This window comes from Polyodon spathula, chromosome 25, assembly GCF_017654505.1.
Source record: "Polyodon spathula isolate WHYD16114869_AA chromosome 25, ASM1765450v1, whole genome shotgun sequence".
Taxonomy (NCBI): domain Eukaryota; kingdom Metazoa; phylum Chordata; class Actinopteri; order Acipenseriformes; family Polyodontidae; genus Polyodon; species Polyodon spathula.
Genome location: NC_054558.1, coordinates 16,579,448 through 16,607,030, shown reverse-complemented (window position 1 = coordinate 16,607,030; position 27,583 = coordinate 16,579,448). Strand labels below are relative to the sequence as shown.

Below are 27,583 nucleotides of genomic sequence, written 5' to 3'. Positions count from 1 at the left end.
TAACCCAAACCATGACTTTAGCACAACACAGAAACCAGGGTAGCAGAGGATGATGGAATCTACACACAGATAGTGGTGAGGGGATAGAATCTACACACAGAGTACTGAGGGGATGGAATGGGTTACCTAGTTATTTTGTTGATGCTGAATAATTGGAATCCTTTAAGTCAACAAAGTTTTGAGATCAATGAGCTACTAGGAACCGGATGAACATAGATGGGCCAAATGGCCTCCTGACTCCACTGGAGACTTCTGTCTGTCCATAGAGGATGTTGGTCTGTCTGTCCATAGGGCACATAGGTACAGGGATGGCTTTAGTTCTTGCCAGTGGTGACAAAGAAGGTAGACAAGTGATTTGCTGCCGTAAAATTACTGTGAATATTCTTCTGCAAACGTCTGGAGGCTGTTTATGAGTTCCGAATAAGTTCCCACTCTGAAGTGGCTTTCATTTTTCCTACTTGGTCCTGTGGATTTCGAGCACAGGCCTCAACTGATCCAGTCTCGGCTTGAGGTGTCCTGTGCTTTGAAACATATGGTAGCAGTTATAGGAGTAAGAATTCAAACTGGCTGTGTGCAGTGTGGGGTTTAAAATGGTACAGATCCACCACAACTCCCAGCACAAAAGGAATGTAGAAAAGGAAGCACATTCATGTTTTTGTTATTTAATTCCAGCTGAAGTTAACTTTTTTTTTTCCAGTCACAATTATTAGTGGAAAGTAATATTGGTGTGTGTGTATACATATATACAGTATAAAATAATGTTAATATAACACTGTTGAACTAAGTTATAACTTAATGTAACAATACGACTGTGCTTTTTCTATAACTAGATCCTTATGTGACCTATACATTACACAAGTTTTAGTGTGCTGTAGGTTTTCTTGGTTTATTTAGTCTTCTTTCATAATAATATACAGTGTAATACAATACATAATGTACAGCATCATTATGTATATATTATATACCTAATATTAGGTTGACTTGCCATTGCCCATGTCTCAGCCTTGACACGACATGCTTAAAGGTGTTTTGAGGGATGGTAATCCATTCAGTCAGAGTTTGTGGAGAGAGAGAGGCAGAGAATCGTAATGACAAATGCGTTGTTCACGTTCATCCCATGCATGTTCAGTTGGATAAGGACCTGGGGATTGTGATGTTTGTGGAAGATGCCTGAAGTCTGTGTCATGCTCCTCAAACCATTTGTGCTCAGTTTCTAGCATGATGGATGGGTGTATTGTCGGTTTGAAAGTAGCCATTGCTATCAGGGTACAAGTTAAACATTACGGGTGGACTGGATCGCAGTGATCCTTAAGTACACTACATTCGCTCGGCCTTTGAAAATAGTCATGAGGCAGGGTCTAGGGAGAACATCTCCACACCAGAAGATACCAAATTGGGACCTAAGAGTGGCCAAGAAGTGTCAACCTTACATCCAAAGGACCCTTTACCAGTAGCGATAAAGCTACGATATTCTGTAGGTTGCTGAATATCAGAATCTGGGAATGTGTGTGGGGGAACTTGTCCTTTCATTTTTACATGTGCTGTAGATACATTTTCTTCATGATGCTCTGTGGGATTTACAGTACAGCTAGGAAACTAATTTGCTAACAATCTTTTTTTTTTCACAGGAATTGGTGCCCGTACTCCATTACCAGGACAGTTAGCTGTCAGGTCCAGAATGGCACCACCCTGCAGAGAGTCTACCAGAGCTGTCGCTGGCCTCAGGGCTGTACGGGGGGAAGGTAGGGGTACAGATGGATGCAGAAATACTAACTTTATAGAACGACAAAAAATACATCCAACTAAGGGTGTAGCGATTCCTCCTGTATTGCTGGATCATGATTCTTTATAGAATATATCATACTGCCATAGAGGTACTTATCGATTATAAAGTGATACAAGAGCAAAAGCACAACAGACCTCATTGTAGTTCACTAAATGGTCCTTGAATGAAGAATAAGTGTGTTTTATAGTTAGTATGAGTACATACTCTCCCTAACTCATTTTATTTATTTCTTAACAAAATAGTCCCTCATTAAATGATCATTTGATCGTATTATGCATCATGCAAGTAGCCTATCAGGAACATTGCATGTTTCCTGATTTCATATTGTATCGTGATATGCATCATATCGTGACAGGAGTGTATTGTTATACCCCAATAGTCCATTGAAATAAAGCTCAAGTAGGACAAACATGGATCAATTGATATACAGATTCAAAACCTCGGATATGCAAAACGGATATGCAAAACCTCAAATCTTTATCATTGTTGTAGTTGAGTTCATGGATGACTCATGACATCACTCAACACAAGAATAAACATACTGATGTGTAACCTGCAGAGGGTCTGTGTGTGACTGTGTGTCTGGCTTTCAGCTACCGCACGGTGCTGAGACCCTCCTATAAGGTGGCGTTCCGGACAGTGTCTGCGATGGAGTGGAAGTGTTGCCCTGGTTACAGGGGTGCACACTGCGAGGCAGGTAAGAAGAGTGGCTGTGTAAACTGCCTGACTATTAGACTCATTGTTACAACTTTAGTACCAGGCCTCTCCATGGCTGAAGCTGAATTTAGAAATACTGAAATAACTGAATTTATCCAGCTTCTTCGGCACGTCTAAATTTTAACACTGCTGAGTATTGAATAGTTATGGATGTCCGTTGGATTTGCAAAGCGGCCTTCTTTTGTTTTGAGAAGTGAATATGAGCAGAAGGTGATAGTTCTTTTAATGCCTAGCAACAATGCGATTTTGGGTGCTAATACGCTATGTCACAGATGATAATCCAAGATGCAATATAATAACCCCAAAACACTCAGAATGATGATGAAGATGATGATGATGATGATTATTACCTGTAACTATTTATTTTTCTGTTGGTGTCATACACCAGGTTGGATATGTGATGCTCAGTAAAGCAAACTCCACATACTTTTCTCGACTGTATTTCAAATAAAATGGATAGTTTTTCCTCCTGGCTTGCTTGAGAGAACTTTCTCTCAGATTTCTTGAATACAGAGGAAAATGAAATGGTTCAATTCCTCCTCGTCCTTCTGTCTGTTTGCACAGTCAGGGTTTCCAGTTTCACTTGTCTCTGCCAGGGTCTGTCGTTTGTGGTCACTGACTCTGGATTTGGGTAGAATGGGCCTGTCTTCTGCATTTTTAACTATGGGAAGGTAACCTGACAGGGTAATGTTTCTGCCCCCCTCCCCTCTCAGTTGAGTTGAGTTGAATTTAGACCTTCGTTGTCAAACCCATGAAACAGTTACTGCCAAAAAATTATACACCCAATAATATTGAATTAGCGTACTGTTAGACTGGATTACAACCGTTGTAGGTTTTTCACCTCATGAGGTAAATTAAACCGTCAAAAACAAACACTTTAAAACAAAAAATGCTTTTTTAAATATACATTGATGCATGATAAGTATTGGGGGATGTGGGGATCAAAGGAGATGTCTGTCCATCTGCCTGTAATGAATTGCCATCTCAGCCCATTGAATTGGAAAGGGTCTTTTGCTGATGTGAGTATTATTTGCTCATTAGCCACCCTTAGGAGATCCATTACAAGACAAGTCTTTTGAATTTGTATATATCTATAGAACCACTAATCATATTCTTCTAGAACTTGGTTGAGGCCTTCGTTAGCACCATTTATTGAGAGTATTGGAATCTGGTGATCTACAATACCTGTCCATCAGTATTTACATATGTACTTACAGTATGTTATCCTTACATTGTTACATAGAGGGGAGATAGATCAAAGATCATTTTTTAATGAGACACTCAAACTATAACACGCAACAGGAAGCCACTTTTGTTATATCATAGAAGACAGTTGACATAACAAATGAATCAGGCATGTCAGGGACAGCCCATTTTACGCAGTGTGTGTTACATATGACACTGCTAGATAATGGCTATTTATTTGCTCCTTGTCAGACAAATCCTGGGAAAGGATCCGATCATGAATTGCTTTTGTTGAGAAGAGAGGCAGTGGTATTGTGCAGTTCAAAGCTTTCCTCTGTGCTCCGCCCTGCCCCTGTTTTACCTGACAATGCAGCCTGTGTGTAGAGAGGGCAGGTAAGGTGTGTGAGGTGGCTCGGACGCCCGAGGATAACAGCCGTAGCTCGGTGGAGGTGCGGGGGACCTGACCAGAGAACCACAGCCAGTGTCACCCGAGACGCAGTCATTGTAATAGCCGGCCCGGGTTTACTGGAACAAAGTCTGTAAAGCACAATTGGTTTTGGATGATGTAATAACGCTGGGCCTTCTTAATTCCACGGATTGTGTTACAGACCTATCTGTCATGGGTTTAAAATTGCAGTCGTTAAGCTGTAGTTTTTTTTACACTTAACAGTAAACTCACTAATCCGAACCAGTACAGAATAGTGATTTGAGTGTCAAAGGTAATCCGAATCATGCTTAATCGTCTTTGTTTTATTTTTTGATATGTATATTTAAACAGAAATCGGTGACCACCCTTTGAATAAAAAATACACGGACAGATGGTAATGTTTTTACAAGTTTATCACAGAATTATTTTTGTTTCCTCAGCTGCTATACAGTAGGTTAGTCTGGATAACCAGTCTTCTGTAGAACTAGAAAAATAGTTATTGTGCACAAATATGATGCATGCAAGACTTCTGTGAACTTGTGATAGTTTTCTAATGTGCACCACTTCAGCACCACCTATTGACTGCAAATCTCTGTGCTGCTTTAAATGGTATTAAGTTGTGTCTATAGCCCTACCCTAATCTTTAGGGCTATCTCCCTCAAAAGCAGCCCTAACTACGGTTGATCATCGTAATACGTTTTAACCAATAACTGAGAAGTGTTGCTGCCTCACAGCGCCAGGCTCCTGGGTTCAATTCCAGCCTATGGGTCTGTCTGTAGCTTGCTTGTTCTCCCCATGTTCACATGGGTTTTCTCCAGGTACTCCAGTTTCCTCCCACAGTCCAAAAACATGCTGTTCAGGTTCATTGGTCAATATAAATTGCCCTGTGTGTGTGAGTGTGTGTGGTGCACTGCGATGGACTGGCATCCCATCCAGGGTGTAGTCCTGCCCTGCACCCTGTGTCTGCCAGGTTAGGCTCCAGCTCACCACAACCCTGTAAAGGATTAAGCAGCTAATGAGACTGGATGGATGGATGTTTAGTGGGTTTTCAAAGTGATTCTGAAGGCTGCTGCATGTTGTTATACAGTGTCCTGTGAAGTCTTATACATTTACCATAGAAGCAGTTTCTAAATATAAGTGGAGTTCCCTCTATTTAATTAAGTCCATGGCCAGCGCTCTTTGATTCATGTTTTAGTAATGTTGTTCTTTCCCTGATCACAGAGCAGGGTGGTTTCAATTGGGTGTATTAACCCATCATAAAACTGAGCACATTTGACAATCGGGCAAAATCCTCTCAAATTATATTTAAACTTTACATAAATAAACTAAGTTGACATTTAAAAAAAAAAAAAAAAAAAAAACAATGTTAACATAATTTCAATCTTTTATTTAACATCATGTAATCAAAGAAACTACAAAATGGTATTGCAAAAGTCTACCAGAAGCCATAATAGTAGTCCAGTATTTCAGATTAGATTTTGAAATGACACATTTTTAAATTTTTGTCAGGCTTCAAATAGATTACCATTCAAAATTGAATTGACTTTTGCAAGGGTGTGTTTCAGACAGCACCCTATGGAATGATGTATAGTAAGTGAGATTTACTGAAATTATTTTGTTAGCGCCGTGGTTATTAGAGAGTTGCTCTTGGCTCCATTCAGACTGTGAGTGTGAAGATCAGGATGTGTTAGAGCACTAATACCTGCTTCCTAGGAATGCCATTTGAATTGATTCTATTAGATTCCCAGTACTATTGTATGCTGTTAGCACTCATACTGTGGTTCAGGGTTCTGTTGCTCCTGTATTGATTTTTTCTCTAAATCTGTCTGAGATTGTCTTGAAAGTGCTAGCAGTTGTCCTCATTCCAATAAAACGCCTGCTTGTTTCTTGGTTCAAGACATTAACAAATTGTTCTTGACGAATATACCATTTAAAAAAATACAAAAGTCCAACTGCCCCCGCATTTTTTTTTCTTTGCAATTCAAAATTGCTGTCAAACAGCTTGGCATCTAGTGATTGGTCAGGATTTGACCCTGATGGCCGCTGTTGCCGGGTAGTATTTTTGAGAGCCCAGTCCTGACATTGTCTGGGCCCCTCGATCAATGGAACTGCAGATTGTGGTTACGCAGAGATTACATCGGGCACAGACCTGAGCGACCTGTACAAATGTAATCTTTCATTTCGCAGCTTTTCAGTAGCCTAAACTAAGCTGTATAGTTTAAACACAGGCTTGTTTTACAGTTCAAAGAATATATAAAAAGCGGCATTTTCAACATGCTTTCTTCAGTGTAAAAAATATTTTTAAATACTGATTGGAGCTTTGTGGCTGTCTTGTAAAAACCTACCGCTTATAACCTTCATTCATGATAGCCAGTTCCCTTTACCCCATAAAGTGATAGCATTTCCTGTTCCATGCTTTTTAATGAGACTGGTCTCAATGTGTGTGTCTTATAAAAGTTTACTAGGTCGACGCATTGTAATCGCAAAGCATGCTGAACATGACAAGGCAGCATGCTAACGCACTGCTTCAAACAGGTAAGAGATATTCAGAGATGTGCAGATGAAGTGCAATAGATCCCCATGTCCTGTATTGAATAACTCTCCTCATTTTAATGCAAAACAGTTTTAAATATGCTGACACAATCTTTCCTCCCTATTCTGAGGCTTGAAGTTAATGAGCCTGATACTCCTGGTACTATTAGCAGCAGTATCACAGGGTGTCACAGAGCTGGAATATTTAAAATGACTTGTATGATAACTTTTTATTTTCTATAAAATGAAAGGGTATTTTTCAAACTGTTTGGCACACTGCATATTGTAGAAGTCTTTCAACAGCGACAGTGGGACTAGGAAGGGTATTATTTTCTTATTTATGGGTGAAGGGAATAGTAGAAACAAACAATGTTTCTCTTTCACATTCTTAAATTTATGTCTTTGTTTAACCAGGTAATTAGAATATGATCTGGTTCTCTTTGAACCTGGATGTTGTGGATTTGCCAGCACGATATAACCATTTCAGTGCAGCTTTTAATAGTGAACTGCTTTAATAACGATGCCAGCAATGAAAAGCAATCTAATTCAGAACAAAGAACTCGGTATGAGGGGCCTTTCAGTGTAGAAAAAAGAATCCTGAAGCTGGCTTGTTTTCAGATAAAAACACATCTTTAATTCCCTGTGTTAAATTCTTACATGAATCAGATGTAATGGCTGAACTAACTACTGGCATTTTCAAAGCTCATATTCGATTTTTCAATTTGTTTCAAAGCTATATTTATTCTGAAACTGTTTCTGTAAAGCTAGGACTGTTTGTCCTGGTACACTTTTTACTTCCTGTGTCAGATTCAGTCACTTGGCCAGACCATGGAAAGTGACCTTTGCCACAGGAAGTGATAAAGTACCAGGAAGAAGGAACGGTAGACATTCTTTTTCTGCAGTGCGGTACTTAAAAAAAGGTAATATCCCCAATTTAAGTAAAACATCAAGACCAGAACAAAACATAAAGATAATGTTACTAAAGGTGACAAGAAGTAGGAAATAGATTTTTAGAAATACTAAAAAAAACATACTAAGTTGAATGGCAAACATTTCTTGTCAAAATGTTTTCCAATGAACTTTTGTCATTTTGTTTTAGTATTTAAAAATGTGGCATTATTGTGTATGTACAGAAATTAAAATGTTATAACTATAATTAAGATAAACAAATCATTTTATAATGTAAAGCGTAATATGCAATATCACAAAAAAGTTTTTGTTTGTTTCTCTGTGAGTGTAAAGTGCATTGAGTAAGTGCTGGCTGAGTTTCAAACCACAGCTCTGTGGGATTTTCCATCTTATCCCTTTATAATTTTATTATAGTCCCCAGGCAGCTGCAGATATTAATCCCACCTCAATCTAATTAAAATCTTAATGTGGGGCTGCCAGCTGGGAAAAGTAATCCACTCATGAAATCGCCAGAGCTAGACGTCATGCATGAGGAACAGTTCTGAAGTCGGCAGGCAAACACGGGTCTCCTGTAGCTTCTCCAGTAAAGGCACAACCTCATGGAGTGCAGGGTGAGTCATACCCAGGTTAACAATTCGAAAAAGACTCCAAGAGCACCCCTGCCTCCAGGAGTATCTGATTTAACCATTAAGCATCAGGTTGCCATTTTGTTGTTCGTGTGAGTAGCCTCTTGGGTTTCCACTGAACAGGGTTCACATCTGGGTTTGGAAAATGCAAGCAATTTGTTGTGCTTTGAACTTTTGAATTTCTTGTTGAACAAAAGAATATTTAAGATTTCTTTTTTCTTACTTTGGCTAGGGTTTTCGTTGATTAATATCAAGGCTGATGAAATTGATTTTTTTTTTTATTGTATTGGTCTTAGGTTTAGAGAAAGGGAAATGGGTATTTTTATTAACAATCCATCAGCTTAGGTTAAGGAAATATTTATTGTCTCTGAGGCATTTTCAATGGACCAATCCATTACCTGTGCTTCAAGTGATCTGGTGCTCACTGGTTTGAATCCCGGCCGTGCTGAGTTGCTGATTTTGCTTGGGCGGCCCTCAGGGAGCAGTGCATTGGCCTTTGTGTTCCCATAATTTGGGGAGGAAAATCAGAGAGGGTTGGTTCACTGGTAAAGTGACCCATAGGTCCAGGTGGATACTTCCCTGGCAGAGCTCCTGCCTCCAGGGTTCAGTACCTTAGTAACACCCTGCTCCGGTCCAGTGAGTGAAAAGAGGCAATTGGTCTTACAGCAGGAATGGAAGTCGCCTATTGATCTTCAGTCCTCCTGATCGTTAATGGGTAATTCAACACATGATCTTAACCACCCTTTGCCATTTAATCCTGGGCTCTCTGTCAAGCTAATACTTATTTAACCTGCTGCTCTTGCCATTGACCCTCACCTAAACACTTAACACAATTTCCTAGGTTTGTGGCCACTTTTCCTCACTCTTGCAATCCCCACGTCTGTGGTCTGAGCAGCGTCAGTACTTTATCTCCCTGAGGTTTCTGCACTGTTTGCTGGTCTCAAGATGCTGGTGGTCTGAGTTGTATTTGCTGGCTTGCAGATCCCAGGATTGAGTTCAGCATGTTGAGTTTAAAGCTGCACGCACTGGGAGAAGTGTCTCGTCATATGCTTATGGAAACAAACAAACGAAAAAGAGCAATGCTGGCCAAAAGTGACTTATTTTCCTTAAACATGATTGACAGATACATGGAAAACAGATTCCAGCAATTAGGGTTTTGGAGCCATTTATTAGAAACATATTGACTATTTGACATCAAAGGTGTGTCAGTAAAGAGGCTAGAGGATGGGTGGTGTCTCAGAGGGAAGGTCTGCTGCTTCTCCACTGCTTGGGAATCTTGTTGTTATACACACCACTGTGCAAAAGTCTTAGATATGTTGCATTTTTGTACTCGGATGCATTATGAGCATCAACAATTTACTCAAAGCCTCCACTAGTGTTTTCTACTATTATAACAACCTTGACATGCATAAAGAAGGAAAACCATTGAGTGAAATAGCTCACATCACTCGATTTTCAAGGTGTGGTATCTGAAGCATAATCAACGAGTACAGGAATACCCAAAAAGCTGTCTAACAAGGATGAGCAATACTTGAAGATAATATCCTTCAGGATAGAAAGAAGACAGGTGTTGAATTGACAACAGAACTGACAGAAAAAAATGTGAGTACAGTATTTATCTAGAGCCTTGTCTTTAAGAAAAGATAAATACTATACTCACATTTTTTATATTTAATCCAGTTTGTCAGTGTTTATTTCAAAATATACAGAACACTATGTACAAAGGTTCATATTTATTTAACACGGCACTGAAACTTTTTAGGATTCAGAGCTTTTCTCTTTTGTGCCTTGTTTGAAGCTCAGATGTGTTTCTGATTAGAATATGTCTCAAATTGAGACGTAAATCTGAGTGAAATGAGAATAGAATTCTGTGGAATCTGGCTGACAGTTAAAGGTAGATTAGCAGTACAGTAGATAGGATTGAGAACCCTGCGGCTCAGCTAGGTTTCTGAAAAGCTGGTTGGTTGCCAGTTTGACACATTTCTGTAAGTGCTTTAATATACCGCCTAAGAAACTGAATACCTCATAGAGATTCTGCATTGTATCAGTCCTCACTGCATAGGGCTTGGCAGATGGACAAAGAGGTTTCATATTCCTTTGGCTTTCTCAGTTTTCTGTGAAACAACCATTGTAGGTAAAGACAGATTTTGTTGTTCTTTATTTTTCTGAGAAAATAAATAAAGGAAGTTGATTGCAGTTAATATTACAGGTCCTAGCTGTGAATCAATAATAGTCAGCAATATGTGATCGAATAAGTAGCTAGAGACAGGAATCATTTATTGAGTAAACTGTATTTTGTTATAGCAAAACTATAGCTGCAAAAAAACATCATTTTAAAGTTGCTGTAGCTGGAAAAATGGTTGCCATAATCTTATCTGTTGTGCAATAGCTGTGTACGGTAGGTCTCAAATGTGGAGTTTTGAAAGAAACAAGAAAATGTGTTGTAGCATGCAATGTGTTGTAGCTGTTTTTAAAACGTGATGGTACTACACTAAGAGCGTTTTCATTTTGTTTGCTTTACATTCAGGTAGTCTGTTTTCCTTGGTTATTTCACGGCAGTGTGTTTTTTGGTGTCAAAACATGTTACTAGGCTACCAAGCATGTCAACCAATCAGGGATGCAGTTGGTTAATGACAGGAAAGAAAGGGCTGAAGGGGTGGGCCCTCTCAAGATGAAACGACCTAGGAAGTACAAGAGCACTCGAATGGGGAAGGACTACATCTTTAAGATGTTTGATATCACAAATAATTGTATTTACGACCCTGAAAATGGCCTTCTTGCTAATAAGACGTGACGTAATATTAATGAAACTGTTCTAGGTTGTTGTCAAAGATACCATGAATGTCAAACTGCGGTTTATTCTGGGGAAAACAAATTGTGAATAGGGCCTACATTCACGTGTAATAGGGACTATTACTCTCATAGGGTTAGTATATTACTGTTTCATGTAAAACCTTATTGTCCTGTCATCAAAACAGACACCAAACCAGCACACACACAGACAAAGGGACCTCAGTATATAATGAGGTCCAGTAATGCATACCTATAGTTATATTGCCTTTCTCTTTCGGCTGTTACTGGTACTGATACCTCAGCTTGTTCTCATACTGCCCTACAGTACTCTCCACACGACTACAGTGGTCCCTAATTAAAAATAACTGTGCCTATCGATGCCCACACTCTTTCAACACTGCAGTGCTGCTAATAAGACCAACATGTGCTGTTAGATGAGCCACTTTCATGATGCAATACTGATTCTCCTGTTTAATTAAGCTTAGTCAAATAAATCTAGAATGGTTAAACAGTTCAAGTGAATTAAAAACTTCTAAACTAATCAAAACCCTTTGCTATAAATGTATTCAAATAAATGATGTGTCCCTTGAGCAGTGCAGCCACTGCCTCCCCTATTAGGTCCACATTTTGTAGGTCCCTTGACTGACTTTAATACCAAGGTCTCACTATACTTACCAGCTCCTAAATCAAAAGCTGTTAACAATAATATAGTGGATGCTTGTTTCAGCGTTTGCCTACTAGACTAAGATGCTTATTTTAGTTTCGCCATTGGGAGTTGAAGTTATGTGGAATGCATGGAAATACCAGCTGTTGAAAAGTTGCTCAATGGTATCTGAGAACCTGGTATTGAATTTGCTGTATTGAACTAGTAGCTGTAATATCACACTACTAAATTCCTTATGTACTGCACATTTTTGCATTTTCCTATTCTCACCAGTGCTGAACTTGTCTGTATTGAATCTGCTGGCTGTAAAATCACAGCACTGAGCTCTCTGTGTTGAATTAGCTACCTCTGAGGTCCCCATCACTGACTTCTCTGGGTTCAATTAGCTGCCTCTAAGATGTCCTGCCCTGAGCTTTTCTATTGCATTAGCTGATTTCAACTTGATACACAAAAAGTAAACATTGGCTCCTGGCCCACACTGACAGCTAGCTACAGGCCAGATAGGAATTCCTGCTTGAATCTCTGGAGGTTTAAGGTCTCATGCGTAGACATGATACTGCTAATTAAAACTTACCCCCCGGCCTGGAATGCGTGATTCCACCAGGATCATGGCGTAGTCGGGATACCTCAAAGCTATATCACACTATAGTTTTGCATGCGTAGAACGACCTGACTTATTGTGACGAAACTTTCTAAGGACCTTCGACCTTCTAGAGTGTAATCTCTGGGTATAGGGAAACTGTCGGTCTCCGTCAGACTTTTACTGTAGGTAATTTTACAGTTTTGCTTGTATCTAGAGAGCCGCTTGTCCGAATGTGTGAAAACGACTAAAACCATTTTTTACCATAATCTTGGGCTGGGCATAGCTCAGGCTATTGAGAGTATCAAATTCCTGGGGTATATGAAGGCATGTAAAAGTTTTTTAGATCTACATACTGTGATGTACTTTTCCATGTGACTGATAGCTCTATGTTTTAAATTTGCACTGCAGTAATTGGTGATTTTTGCAGTTCTCCATGCTTATACTAGGTTGTGTTGTAAACTTCAGTTTGGAACTTACGGATATCTCAAAGTTAACATTATAGAGGTAGGTACAGCTGCGGCGTCCTGTCATGGGTCAGTTTCACTCCAATGGTCTAGTAGCAATAAAACCATGTAAACCACAGACAAGATACCAGAATACTATAGTAAATCTGAAATATCCTCAATTAATGTAAAAAAGCTACAAACATTAATATTCTCAGATCTATAAAAGGGAGGTCTGTGACAGTATTAAACAAGCAGGGTAAGCACATGGATTTAGAGAAGTGGTTGCCACCCCAGTAATGGCATGTAAAGAGGGCTTGCAGTATCATGGCACACCACAGGGGGAGACAGGAGTGTAGGAGGAGAAAGAGAGAATCAGATGGAAGGTTTCAATGTCACCCCTGTCCCTCACAGGCTCCCCTCTCATCTCCTGGAACACACTTGATTCCCTTCTTAATAAAGTCTTTAAGCTGAGCTGAATGTCATTTGGCTGGTGATGGTGCAGTTACATTAGCAGGCTCTGAGCTTCCCTCCTGCCCCCACACTCAGGTTTCTTGGGGGGGGGGGGGAGAATAGGCCCCACAATGCCCATATTGATGTTGGTTCAGGGGTGGGTAGGGGGCTAGCCAGCCAGGAGAATCAAAGCCCTTGTTTCTATGGCCCTGACACCCGTTTACTTGCTTATTCTTTAAACAGCGCTCAAATATATGAAAAACTCTTTCTTTCTCTGCTGGAACAATTTGCTGATTTTTAGTACAGCGAGTGAGTTTTGTTTGTAGCAGGGATGAATGTTTTCAGAATTAATTTTCATCTTCTTTCATTTCTGTGTGAGAGTGCAGTCTGTTTATATAACAAGTACCATTCATGGATTAGATGTTTATACCAAAATCCAGCCGCTGAATATGGGATGGTGCAATACGGCCAGCTATTCTGTCATTGGATTTGAATTCTAATCTGTTCATTCTATATATATATATATATATATATAGATAGATAGATATATAGATATGCACAGTACATGATATCTGTGTTACTGCAAATGCTGTCCTGTTCCTTGCTGGCTTACTGTTGTGTTAAATCATTGTGTAAGTAGCTCAAATGTCATTTTAATTGTTTTTTTTTACATTCCCCTTACTATTGTATCATGTTTGGGATCATTCTGAGTGGTTCTGGGTCCTGCTGCTGAAATATTAAGTTATTTTCATTTTTCCCCTAAATCTGCCTTTACCTGCCTTTGAGTTTACATGGAGCTTGTCTGGAGAATCCCAAGTGCCTGGCGCCGAAAAGTCTTGCTCATTCCATTCAAATCATGTGACACTATAACCTTTCAACTCTGCCAGCCCTACTTACTCTACACACACACACACACACACACATATATCATGGAGGTTGGGCTTAGAGTTGAAAGGTTACAGTGCCACATGATTTGAATTGAATGAGATTGGAGCAACCCAGAACCAGTCTGAACATATCAAAATAAACTAGAATAATCTCAAACTGGTGTATTTACCAGTGACGTCAATAATCAGGAAATCTAAGTACACCACATGACTCATCGTTGCGGTTTTCTTATCAAACTTTAGTCAATAAAGGATCGATTTAAAAAATATGTTTAGTAAATTTGAAACATAAACGCTACAGAGCTGTTGAGCTTTTGTGACCATTTCAAGAGTTGGTGTGGTCTCTCGCTGTCTCACACTCTCTCTCTTGCTCCGTCTGACTCTCACGCTCTCTTGCTCTCTCGCTCGCTGTCACTCTCTCACTCTTCTCATTTTCTGTGCCTCAGCAAAAGAAAATCAAAACACTGCTTTATTTCTGGTCACCTGTTCAATTTTTCTCTCACTGGTTACTGAAATATAAGATGGTTATTACAAAAATAAGCAAATAAAATAGATAAAACAATTATACTGTATTTGTAAGTCAGACTGAAAGGGCTAAACTCTAAAGTGAAGTCTTTAATCTTGACTTAAAAATATTGAGTTTACATGGAGCTTGTCTGGAGAGTCCCAAGTGAAAAAGTATTTGCCGCCGAAAAGTCTTGCTCACATTCCATTCAGATCAGTGTATATGAGGGAGTCTGAGAGAAAAAATGACACCTTTCTTTCATTTGTTTGGTCTGCAAGGTAATCAAACATGCTACTTAGGTCTGAACACACACACACACACACACACATATCAATCATGGAGGTTGGGCTTAGAGTTGAAAGGTTACAGTGCCACATGATTTGAATTGAATGAGATTGGAGCAACCCAGAACCAGTCTGAACATATCAAAATAAACTAGAATAATCTCAAACTGGTGTATTTACCAGTGACGTCAATAATCAGGAAATCTAAGTACATCTTAGATCCAAGACACTAAATCTGGGGGTCCATGAATTCTGTATCGGAGAATTCTACAGGAGAATGTCAGGCCATCCGTCTGTGAGCTGAAGCTGAAGATGCAGCTTGGGTCATGCAGCAAGCTGAAGTGCAGCTGGGTCATGCAGCAAGATAATGGTCCGAAACACACAAGCAAGTCTACATCAGAATGGTTGAAGAACAAGAAATTTAAAGCTTTGGAATGGCCTAGTCAAAGTCCAGACCTAAACCCCATTGAGATGTTGTGGCAGGACCTGAAATGAGCAGTTTATGCTCAAACTCACAAATGTCAATGAGTTGAAGCAGTTCTGCATGAAGGAGTGGGCCAAAATTTCTCCACAGTGCTATCAGAGACTGATCAATATCTACAGGATGCATTTGGTTGCAGTTATTGCTACTAAAGATGGCGTAACCAGTAACTGATTCTAAGAGGGCGATTACTTTTTCACACGGGGGCATTGGGTGTTGCATAACTTCCTTTAATAAAATAAATGAAAAGTATTAAAATTGTGTTATTTGTTCACTCAGGGTCCCATTTATCTAATATTAGATTTTGGTTGAACATCTGATAGCATTCAATGTCAAAAATATGCAAAAAGGCAGAAAATCAGACAGGGGGCAAATACTTTTTCACGGTACTGTATATGTCAATAATAAGATTTTAAAATCAATTCTGAAATGCACTGGAAGCTAGTGCAGTAAGTTTTATCTGCATAATTCCTTTCTCCTCACTCCACTACTCTCAATCCTGCTTTACAACGCGCAGTGTACCAAGCACAGCTGCCAGGCACACTTCTCTAAACCAGGGCACACTGCCTTCATTGAAATCGGGAATGTGTTTGTTCGTGTGTGTGAGAGCTGCTGTGTGCTGGGATGTGTACCCTCCGAACCAGTCAGCATTTGGGAGAGATGGCGAGACAGCGCACAGCAGAGAAACCAAGAGAGGAGAGGCAGAAGGAAGTGCTGGGGCAAAGCATAAGTACATAAGAAATAAGAACATGTATGAATGGGAGGAGGCCACATCCGGTTCCTAGATGCTGATTGATCTCAAAACTTTGTCAGGTTGGTTCTTAAAGGAGCCCAATGATTCAGCATCAACAACATGGCTAGGTAACCCATTCCATACCCTCCCCACTCTGTGAAAGAGTATCTCTTACCCTCTAACCTAAGTCTGCCTCTACTTACATTCTAAGTCTCCTCTGGTCCTAGTTTCTGTATTGGCTGTGGCTAACTTTCTCAACTGTAATTGTTCTATGCTAAATAGATTCAGTTCTTTCAATCTATCTTTGCAGCTTATTCCTTGAAGCCTTAAAATAGAGAATAATGAAGACTTTTGTATGTGTGTTTGTGAAGCAGTGAGAAGGGAAGTGTGAGAGAGGGGGAGAGTGAAAGAGCAGGGGGATAGAGAGGGAGTGAGGGAAGGAAAGCATGAATGAGGAAGTGAAAGGAGTGGAGGGGGTTGAAAGAGAAGACAAGGAGGATGAGAGGGAGGAATGAGCATGCATTTCACATTTGTTTTTTGAAAAGTAAACCTTTCAATGTTTGGAGTAGATTCCTCATGATTCTTCGTATATGTAAACTTAATCTTCCTTTTGGCAATACTCCTGCAGCAGCTGTGCCAATGAAGCTGAAGTGCTGAACTCAAAAGATTTTTCCAGACAGTAAAAGAGGAATATATGTTGAAGTGAGTTCCCTGGCAACCATTTTAAGTTACTTTTGATTTATTAAGAAAACCTGCAGTTTTGCTCCAGAGAAGCTGCATCCAGTTCAGGTATGAAGCGGTGTCGTATTCCCCCCTGAAACACATGATATAAAATGCACTGAATGGTGCAGTGAATGGAACCTGGTATTTATTCCACCTTTGAGGATCACTGAACCATAGAACATGCTGGTGCTACAAATCTGGTTAAAAACAATAGAATTTAATGAAACATGTCTGAACTATACCATACTATACCATGCCAGAACTATTACATCAACATGTATGCAGTACCGGCCCTACAGCTCAAGGGGACGAATAGGGGATGACAGTAACATCTTTATTTAGCTCCCTACCCCTCCTCCCCCGATCACAATGGACATCTTTACCACCTTTAGACGTTCTCAGCATGTGGCGCTGCACGAGTTAATGAGATAAACAACTCTTCATTTGCCGGCACACAGCACCTGCCCTGGAACCCTTTTCTCCATCACAAACAGAGGAAAAATCTCCCTAGAATATATTCCACTTGAGCTGGAATGACCCAATAGCAATGCATGTGTTCTGTACTAAGAGGCAATGGTAGCACAAGGGCAGTTGTAATGGGATGGTAGAATGTTATCACATTTTCAAAATTGTATCATAATAGTAATGTCTATAACTAACTTTTAGTATTAGTTAATACATCATGTCTCTCTTGAAGTCATCTCTTGGAGTTTGGCGAAACTGTACTGGAATTTTGACAAATGTTTAACAGCGATTGGGAAATTGACAATTGTGTGTGCGTGCGTAAAAAAACCAAGAAATAAAATCAAACACTGGTCATGCCGTGCAGATAAATAACCAAACATCCACTTCAACTTTTTACCACCCAGCCTATTTAGGGCCTATTAGGCCTAATTAAATTATCCAGAGTCAGAGACAAGACTAAATTAGCCAGGCTAGAATGTCTGACCCATTGGAATGTATTCATGGTTGTGAACACATTCACAGCAGAAGCCAATCATGTGACACCCCTAGTAACTGCCTAGAGACGGGACATGCAATTGATTTAGCAAAGCAGTATTTACAAACGGAGGAAAGCAGTTCTAAAATAAAGTGTGAGGCTTAGGCGGGGCCCAATTACTGTAACCACAGGAAGTGAACACTGTGGCAGTGTGACGGGGTACACCCTGCTCATGTGTGCATTGTGTATTATTTTGTATTTGTGTTGTGTTATTAGTGTTTCACTGTATGGTTTAGCGTGTTAAAAACACAATGTTTTGTTATTATTGTTTACAGCCTGGATGGGGTTAAAATGCCCCATCCAGATAAAATCGCGGGAATACATGGTCAACAGCAAGTGATTATTAAAAAACTGTCTGTTATCCATGCGTATGAGAAACCCGGTGCCAAATGTGGCAAATGGATAAACTAGGTAATTAATAGCCAGCTAATCCCTGTTCCACAATATAAAAACAAGCAGCTTTGGCTTGAGAGAGAGAGAGAGGGAGAGAGAGGGAGAGAAAATAAATCTAAAGAAACAACTGCTATGCATGCTGGTTCAACACCAGCATGATCATTGTTTTTGTTATTATTTGTTTGTCTCTTTGTTTTGACCGCTGTGCCTTTTTTTTCTGCAAAGTGTTTTACTTTGTTCAACTGTTTTATTTGTATTATTTATTAAACTCACGCAGCAGCGCTTGCAAACCTGCATTCTCTGCAACTGAGTTTCTTCCTGATTACAACAGCCTGGCCAGTGACGTCACCTTTACCACGGGCAGGAATAATCATCCGAGTCAAAGTTTAAAAACAAATGGCAAAACAACAAAGGCCTGTGATAATACGTTGTTATGGGGGAAAAGAGTTGTTTAATACACCAAGGAGCATCACATTATTTTAAATATAGATTTCTATTTGATCCCAATTCAGACAGGTTATTTGATACATCTTTATATTTAGCCAAGAAAAACATATTAATGCTGCACAGGGCTTCAATACAATTCCATCTGTCAAAATGTAAAATGCACAGGCTACAAAACAGTCTTATACTTTCATCAGAAATCTGGAAGCCATGATCCTGTTTGTGGAGTGGGTGCGTACTGTACATTGGCATTTAAATGAAATATGATTCTATTGCTTTTAAAAACTGCCATGTTTATAGCATTTACGGTATATAGACTAGATCTATTTGCCATGTGCTTGATGTTGATGACCAATATTTATAGGCAGGTAAATAATTTCCATGTAAATATAATAGTATTAGTATAGTGAACCACCAATAGGAGCTCAGTAGGTAGGGCCATATTCAGTGGGATTGTAAGTAGCCATGTCGTTTTGTGAGGAATGGATCTTGCAATGCAGACAGTAATTCAACCATAAATTTACTCAGTACTAGTCAAAAGATGTACTGTAATGAATCATAATTATCATTTTTAAACCCTAATGCATAGCTTAAAATGTTATCCAAGCGCCTATCTGATAGAGAAATCAATGTTTATTATTCGCCACTGAGGATGAAATACCCTGTGAAGGATATGTAGAGGAGGCAATTGTATGTATGTCACACTTTTCCCATATTTGGAGAACTGCTTACGCAGTTGTTATGAAACTTGGTATTAACATTATTTAGCATAAGTTATTGAATGTCCGATTATGGGCATAACGAGAGATGATGTATGAGGTCTGTTAGTACATCCCTCTGTCAGTGTGTCACACTTGCATATACCTGGAGAACTGCGTATCCAATTAGTGTCAACATTATTAATTTGATCTAAATTAGGAACAACCAGTTACATTAAAGATCGAATGGCTTGATAGATGATACGTGTTGTATCGCTGCACTCCCAGCTCACTCACTTCCAGATTCCTGTGAGTAGCTAAACAAACACAGCTGTAGGTTTACAGTGATGGAGTCTCTTTTCACCTGTGTATCTTCTAGTTAAAAACGATGTATAAACAACCTTTCACTGATAAACTCCCTTGAGGGCTCCCCCAGTCTATAGACAGGGATTTATGGCCAGTCCCTCTGATCTGTTGACAGGTTCTGTAATGGCCTGAGAGAGCAGAGAGCCGTGCAGGGCACAGGTTTTCTTTTGTTAGCAGATTAAAAGCAAATAAAAGAACTTCACTATTTAACAGCAAACGGACTAGTAGTTAATAGATATGTAGCCTGGGTTACATTTCAGTGATGGACACAAGGTAAGTGAGTCGGGTAGGTGGTCTTCACATCATTATAGCTCCTCACAATGGGCTTTACCCAAGATGACCATATCCTGACCGTGACTCCAAAAGATTTCTGCCATTGCAAAACCACTGTGACAAAACTGATTTACAGTTGTCCAATTGGCTTGCTCCTCTTGGACATTTATTTTCCAGGGGCTCACAAAATGCTGTAATAAATCACTCCCCTTTCAGAGAACATCTTTGACTGGGGGTTCTTCATTGGAACACTGTGATACCTGTTAATTACAGCTGCTGCAACCCGTTGAGCAATTGACAGGTTTTATGACGTTTCAATAAAGAACTCGATCCGGCTCAGTAATGAAGTGTTTTCCAACCCTGGTCCTGGCGGCACATTGTGTCTGCTGGTTTTTGTTCCAACGCAGCGCTCAATTGCTTAATTGAACCATATCAACAAACTAAGTGCTTGAAAATAACAGGAAAATGCTCAGTTAATCGTTGAAACTAAAACCAGCAGACAGTGTGCCGCCAGGAACAGTGTTGGGAAACACTGCAGTAAGGAATGCGTCCCTCCGTACCTCTTACAGGCAGGAATGAATAAGTGCACAGAAGACTAATCTGTACAAGAATGTAGATGACATACACCACATTGTCTCATCATCTAAAATTAAACTGAGGAAACGGCATCCTTAAAACTGCTGTAGGCGAAATAGCATCACTTTCAGCTATTGAAAACAGTGAGAATACTTTATTTAATACAATACTGACTCATCGCAAGTGAAATATACATCATCTGCCTCTGTCTTCATTATCATGTATTTTAATTGTCAGCTTTGTGTGCAACGGAATCAGGCTTAAACTTGTCATGAACTTTTCTGTTTGTCTGTAATTACAGTGTGCTAGTGTGGTCCAAGCTAAACATCTAGTTCAGTGCAAATCTAATAGCACTTCTAATGAGCTGTTGGTTTAAGTTTGGAACACCAAAGGCATAACCTACACATTTCTTTTCTTTCATATAAGCTCTAGTTATCATCACTTTGAGTCTCTGAACTGTAGAAAATGGTTGTAGAATGCATTCAGAGGAGGCAGAGCTGATGTTATCGTATGTGGAAAACCATGTTTTTTATAGTCGTTCCAAGAAAATAAATCTTAAATTGTGGGAAAGACATGAAGTATTTTCATTTTGTTGCGAAAATGTTCATAGTTAAAACCAGGTTGTGAAAATGGGAATGAAAGAGTATTTTGCACAATGCACAATTAAATTAATTCTTGGACCTTGTTCTAGTTTTTGTGCTGCACTTTAGTACCGGCTAGATTTAACTTTGTCAACTACTTTTAAGATACTTCAATCAAGTCCCCCCACATCTGAATCAATTTCAATAATTGTCATATAATGTATTGAATATTATATATATACAGATATTAATTGAAGACGTTTATCTATCCTTCACTCAAATTCGAGCTACTTCAATTTTGATCAGAACTAGAATGCAGAAGAAATGAAGCAAAGGGTTTGAATTTTCAGGGGTCAGGGTTTTCAATTCTAAGTTCACAACGTGTAGATGCACAGATGGCCTTTTACAATAAGTAGGTTTCACATGAGACGATGGGGGTAATTACAGCATATTACTGTGGTCCCAACTAACCCTGCATTCCCTTGCATATCTCACCCCACTCTGCCTACTGTACTGTTAAATGGGTCTGCAACACTCAGGGCATTATCCTATATAGACTGTTCTTTTCTTTTGTGCTAACTCCAGGTATTACTTCCAGAGTCTCTCAGCTGAGGAAAGTTGACAGGGTTCTTTTGGAGGAAGCTGATGTTATCGTATATTAAAGCAATAAAAACACGTTGCTGTGGCTGGTAGAGTTTCACGGTCACGTTGTCACATGATTTGAATTCAACGAAGAAGGCTGTTCAGTCCTGGTAGTCTCTAGGCAAGCTGAAAGCAGCCCAAAACCAAGTAAAGGCAGATTTTAGAGAAAATGTATCATCTAAACCCATTCAGAATGATTACAAACATCTTGCACTATTAAGGGGGATGTAAAAAAAAAATCAATGAAAACAGAATTTTAAGTTGTCTGCTCTTTTAAACGTTCAATATGTTGAAACACATTTTCAAAGCATCTTCAGGAAAATAACCTATCTATGTTTAATTGTTTATGCATGAGTTACCAGTGTATTTTCTTAAAACACTGTTTCTCAGCTGAAATTGAATCGGCCCTTTGTTGGATTTGTAAAGGTCAACGGGTGTGTTTCTCTCTGAAAAAGTAAGCACAATACTACAGAAAACAGCTGTAGACCAGCTTTTTTCTGTCTTCTCTACACTGATATACAGTTTCACAGAAATTTACAGCAACTGAAGCTTCTGACTCCAACCCCTTGGTGATGTTCAGTGCTGTTCAGTTTATCTGCAGAGACTCCTGGAGTTGCCAATGTCGCGGAGCCTTTATCAGTGGAAGAATCAATAACTTGTAGAATTTTTAGTTCTTGGGTACTTGAATGTTCTTAACACCCCTCTACAACTATGTGAGTTGCTGACAAAACCAGTCATGGTTGTTGAATTGATAATTAGTAAAAGTATAGGTAGGCACTGTAAAACATATAAATAATATGGCAAACCATAGTAAAGTATGATAAATGTATAGTATAAAAATTGCAAAATAACCATGCTAATTTATTGTAGAACATTTTTATAAGGGTAGTACAGCACATATGAGATGGATCGCTCATTAAAATATTATTCATAGATTTAAAATGGATAAGAATACAATTATTAAGTACCGTGGCTGTGCGTGTGTTATTGAAATCCCAAACCCTCTAGGCACCCTTGGGCACCAATGACCTTCATCGACCCTTGCCTGTGAATTAATTTCAGTTTATTTGTGAACAAATTATGACAACGGGCGATTTATTTTTCTTGAATCCCACCAGTATTTCTTGAGCTGCTTTGCATTTCTTTCACACAGTCATGACCCAATACCTGTTTTTCTTTCTTGCTGTCTGTCAGTAAAGCGTCCCAGGACATCTGTTGATACAGGCCAGGCCTAGAGAATCGGAAATCATTAACGGAAAGGAAAAAACAGCTTGTATGTAATTTATTACAAAACTGTGTTTCTGTGTTCAATTTATTACCTGGCTCTGGAGACTGGAGCTGCCTGTTTACAGACGGAGAATAGTCAGTGACGAATGTTCTTGAATTAAGTTTGTTGAAAACAGTCTAGACCAGAGGTGTGAAACACAAGGCCTGGGCCCTGTCCCTGGGTTAGATGCATCCAGCCTCCCCGAAGGCACACTAGAAAGCCAGGCAGGTAACTGAGAAACAAAACTCAGAATGGGCTTTGGTGCAAGAGAGAAGGGTGGAAAACGTTTCAGCAAGTAAAAAACGTTCAACATTGAGTCCTTATGTGTATGTAGTGTTTCCACTGTAGGATTTGCACAGTGGAATGCTATTTATTTAATATCCATGTACACATTCATGATGTACACTTGTAGTCTCGTGCATATTCATGTTGTAATCCTGAAATGGAAGGCTTGCCATGGTGGCTTTATCAATTGATTATAAAAAAAACAACAAAAAAAAACGAATATGTTTTTCAAATGTGTTTTTATTCAAGTTTAGTATAAAATAAACACACACTACATATTTCCGGCTGAAGAATGTCTTTATTATTAAGGAGTAACATATTTCTTTTGAGAATAATAATGTTAATTGATACCATCTGATCCTTCTCCATTGAGCAGTCGATTCCATCAGAGGTGATGAATTTGTGGATTTATTGGTGTCACCTGAACATTCGTTTTTGTTGCTGTTACTGCTATTATACGTAGCAAGAGCTGTTTAGACTTTTGTGAGAATTCTTTTGGATCAGACGCTGATGTCTAAACGTGGCAGGATTTGTATTCGGATGCAGTTCTTCACCGTGGATGTGATGCTTTTCCACACTCTAGATGTGATGCTGTTTCTCTGGGTATTTTGGGGTTTGGCAGCACAGTATTTTGATTGTGTTTCATCCAAAAGATATTTAGGAAATCAAACGGCATCTCACATCATCAGACCCCAAAAGACTGCACTTGGTATTTGTACTGTTACAGCCATTATCTTTAGCAATATATTTATGTTGAAACCTCATGTTATTGGAATATTTGGAGAGACAATAAAATGACAAAGGCACTGAAAAGGTTAAGCTCAGATTACTGAATCTCACAAGCGCCAAATACACCTTTTAGGTATTGACATGTGCCTGTGGCCAGGATACTTGTAGTGTGAATACTAAGTAAAGAAATGTCCCTGTTAATATAAGCCTTGCAAAAATAGATTTCTGGTAATAATATCACTTATTTTTTCTGATAAGATGTTATTGAATATGCCTGTATGCAGCCTAATAAAATTTGGAGTGGGAGGGAGAGCCAGCGGAGAAAATATATTGGAGATTTATTATGATGAGTAATTATGCAGTGCTTCTGGTCTCCCGTTGCTCGCTGGACCTCTTGCCTGGAAGTGGGGCTCTAGCGTCCTGAGCAAGCCAAAAGCACACTGTATCACACTCCCCGCTCACAGCAAGCACACCACACCCATTGCAGTAACACACTCCGACTGTGCTAATAAAACCAGCCCCAGACACTGGTTTGCACATAATCTTGTAAAACTGCAACCAAATGTTTTTTTTTTCTGCTGTGTGTCCCGAAGCAAAATCACAATAGAGACAAATTCGAAGCATGTTCATATTTAACCAGGTGTTTGTCTTTGTTATTATTCTGCTCAAGCCCGTATCCTTCACTGCTGGAGTCCATTGCTTTGTCTAATCTACTCATAGCCACTACCAACCACACTGCAGCCCAGTGTTTTCTTTCTTTCTCTACCACAGTGCTACACTAACTCACTACCAACCACACTGCAGCCCAGTGTTTTCTTTCTTTCTCTACCACAGTGCTACACTAACTCACTACCAACCACACTGCAGCCCAGTGTTTTCTTTCTTTCTCTACCACAGTGCTACACTAACTCACTACCAACCACACTGCAGCCCAGTGTTTTCTTTCTTTCTCTACCACAGTGCTACACTAACTCACTAACTTCCACACTACAGCCCAGAATTTTTTTTCTTTCTCTACCACTGTGCTGCTCAACTCCCTTCCTTCCACACACTGTATCCCAGTAAATACTCTGCACTCAAAGCCTTATCTCGTTCACGTGTGTGTTCAGGTTTCCCACTTGGCTGCAGCAGTCAGTCTGCTACAGATTACAAGGTGATGCTTGCATGATTACACCTGGCCATTAAACAACAGGTGGGCCATGCGAGACGCTTCCTGTCTTTTAACCCCTCCATCTCCTTTACACACCTGCAGGGATGGTAAACAAGGGTAGGCATTGCTTTCTGCAAATTACACCTGAACAGGTAAGATAAAAGGAACAAAAAAACAGCAAGAAGGTCTTTGGTTTTGATAAGACAGATCAGCAAATCAGTTTGAGGTCTTAACAAAAAGGCACTGTCTCCCCCCTCCCACCTCTTCTACTGATACTCTTGTCCAGATTCAATTCTCTCTTGATGCTGAAGTGAGAAGGTACTGCTGCTCTTAAATCTAATTAAGTAAAGTTTGTCAACAAACAGTGCAGTAAAGGATAGAAGCTGATAAATTCATCCAGAATCTTCGCTTGAAAGCAGCACTGTTTTGTTGGCTTCACTTGTTTAAAATTCTTTACTAGAAGCATGCAGGTAATATTTTCTATTGAATAAATTGCTAATATGAGGAACTGTTTGTGGTTTACCCCAGGCATTTGTCTGATTTCCTGATTCCTAATCATATAGATAAGTGTCTGTCACTCATAGGAGGGCCCAGTGACTGACTGAGCTATTAAGTGCTGTGTTTTTAATGGTTTTGACACCAAATGGGAACAAATACAATATAACTTATTAACATTTTATTAACATTGTGTTAACAAAATAATTGCAGTAAATCTTATCTAATATCAATGACTTCATCCATAATAATAAAATATACAATAGTGCTGAATTAAGAAATACCAAAAGAAACTAAATCAGTTGAATGACAAACGTTTCGACAATAAGTCTTTTTTAATAATATTTATTATTGTATTATTTAATGGTATTTTTACCAAAGGTATTAATGAACAAAATGTACTGACTGCTTGTTAATTAATTACAGAGGTCAAACTCCCAGAAGCCTCAGTAACCAATCGCTCGTTTTCCAGAGAACTCATGACATGTGAGACAGGAACAGGAAGTGTGGCACTGAGATGTTTTGAAGGAGTGATCAGTTAATGAAATTCATCGATATCTTTAAAAAAAAAAAAAAAAAAAAAACACAATACAAAAATCAAATGCACATTTACCATAATGTGTGCGTCTTTTATATATTGTTCCATGTATAAAGTTCTGGCGGTACATATTAGGTAAGATTGTATTATTTTGTTAGCTCTGTATACTTCCAGTGTTGCAGAGATGAATGCAGCCTGTATGTGTCTGGCCTGCATTCAAGTCAGACACGCAGATATGCATTAGATTATCTTGGACAAATCAGGCCAAACAGAAAGCTTCAGGCTTTCATTTGAAGTTCTGCTTTAGCATGTGTTAGCCTTGTTCTGCTGCCAAGTGACATAAGTTACTGTCTCTTTGAATTAATTACCAGGGAGTTGGAATGGAACCCACTACGTAACCTAGCAACGCCTGACTCCAGCCTGTTGAGCAGTTACGTGTTCGAAGCTGATGTAAATAACTGTGTTGTTAGCATATGTTACAGAGCAGAGATTGCACACCCCAAGTGAGCGTCCAAACCACTATGCAAAGCATTCGTAGTGTTTGAGCTTTTAACCTTATCTCATCTCACCGGCAGGGGCCAGGAGCCTGAGTAGGTGTCCTTGCTTCGGGTTTAATAAGCGGGGTTAGTGATTTAGAGTACAGTTGTCTCCGGCTAAGAGAACACCATGTTTTGCGCATTAATGCTGCAGTTGGTTTATAAACCAAACAAAACCATATTGTCTTCTGCTGATGGGTTCTCTGGTTACAAATAAAAAGCCAAATCTGTTTAAACAAGTTTATTCTTGAGGTTGAGGTGATGTAATGAGTTGGCATCTCAGCCCATTGAATTGAATGGAAAGACAAGGGCTTGATGCTAACTGTACAGTTCAAAGACAGATGCCTTACTGTTCAACTAAATAGCAAGCTCTGTAGTCGAGAGGTCAGTACGTGTCTTATGCTGGTGTCAGTATTGTTAGCTCATCCGTCGCTGGGAGGAGATCCATTACAGTAGAGCAGGCACTACCCATAGCTAATACCCCAATTTCAGCCTTCAAATTCTTTTTCTGAGGTATTGTAAAGTAGGAAAACACCTAGCAGTCATCAAAGAGAAAGATGTGATTTAATTCAATTAATTTAGTGTTAGGTTACCAGGTCTGACTGTGCCAACTCAACATCTGTAACAATAATCAAGTGTAATCTAGGTTGCAGAACTGTGTTAATAGGGATTTATTGAAGTCTGTGCTTGTTTGGCAGTAATGTAAGCCTGTAACCCTGCCTCTAAATGTGAGTCCTATTGAAACCTAGTTAATGAGTATCATGGTTACCAATAGAACACAGCAGTAATCTTTTTAAAGGATCTGCCCCTTCTAATTGATCTTCAGCTACTGTACGATGGTTCTATAGAGGGGCAATGGTAGTAATGGTAAGGGCAGGT

General features: G+C 39.3%; 1 protein-coding gene across 4 annotated transcripts in view; it reads left to right on the top strand.

Moving 5' to 3' along the window:
* LOC121300069 (EMI domain-containing protein 1-like) overlaps window positions 1-27,583 on the top strand; it is a 73,048-nt gene that overhangs the window by 6,929 nt on the left and 38,536 nt on the right. For all 4 annotated transcript variants that reach the window (XM_041228449.1, XM_041228450.1, XM_041228446.1 and 1 more), the window contains exons 2-3: window positions 1,629-1,742; window positions 2,380-2,483. In XM_041228449.1, coding sequence (XP_041084383.1) covers window positions 1,629-1,742; window positions 2,380-2,483 — 218 coding nt within the window. The remainder of the gene's footprint in view (window positions 1-1,628; window positions 1,743-2,379; window positions 2,484-27,583) is intronic.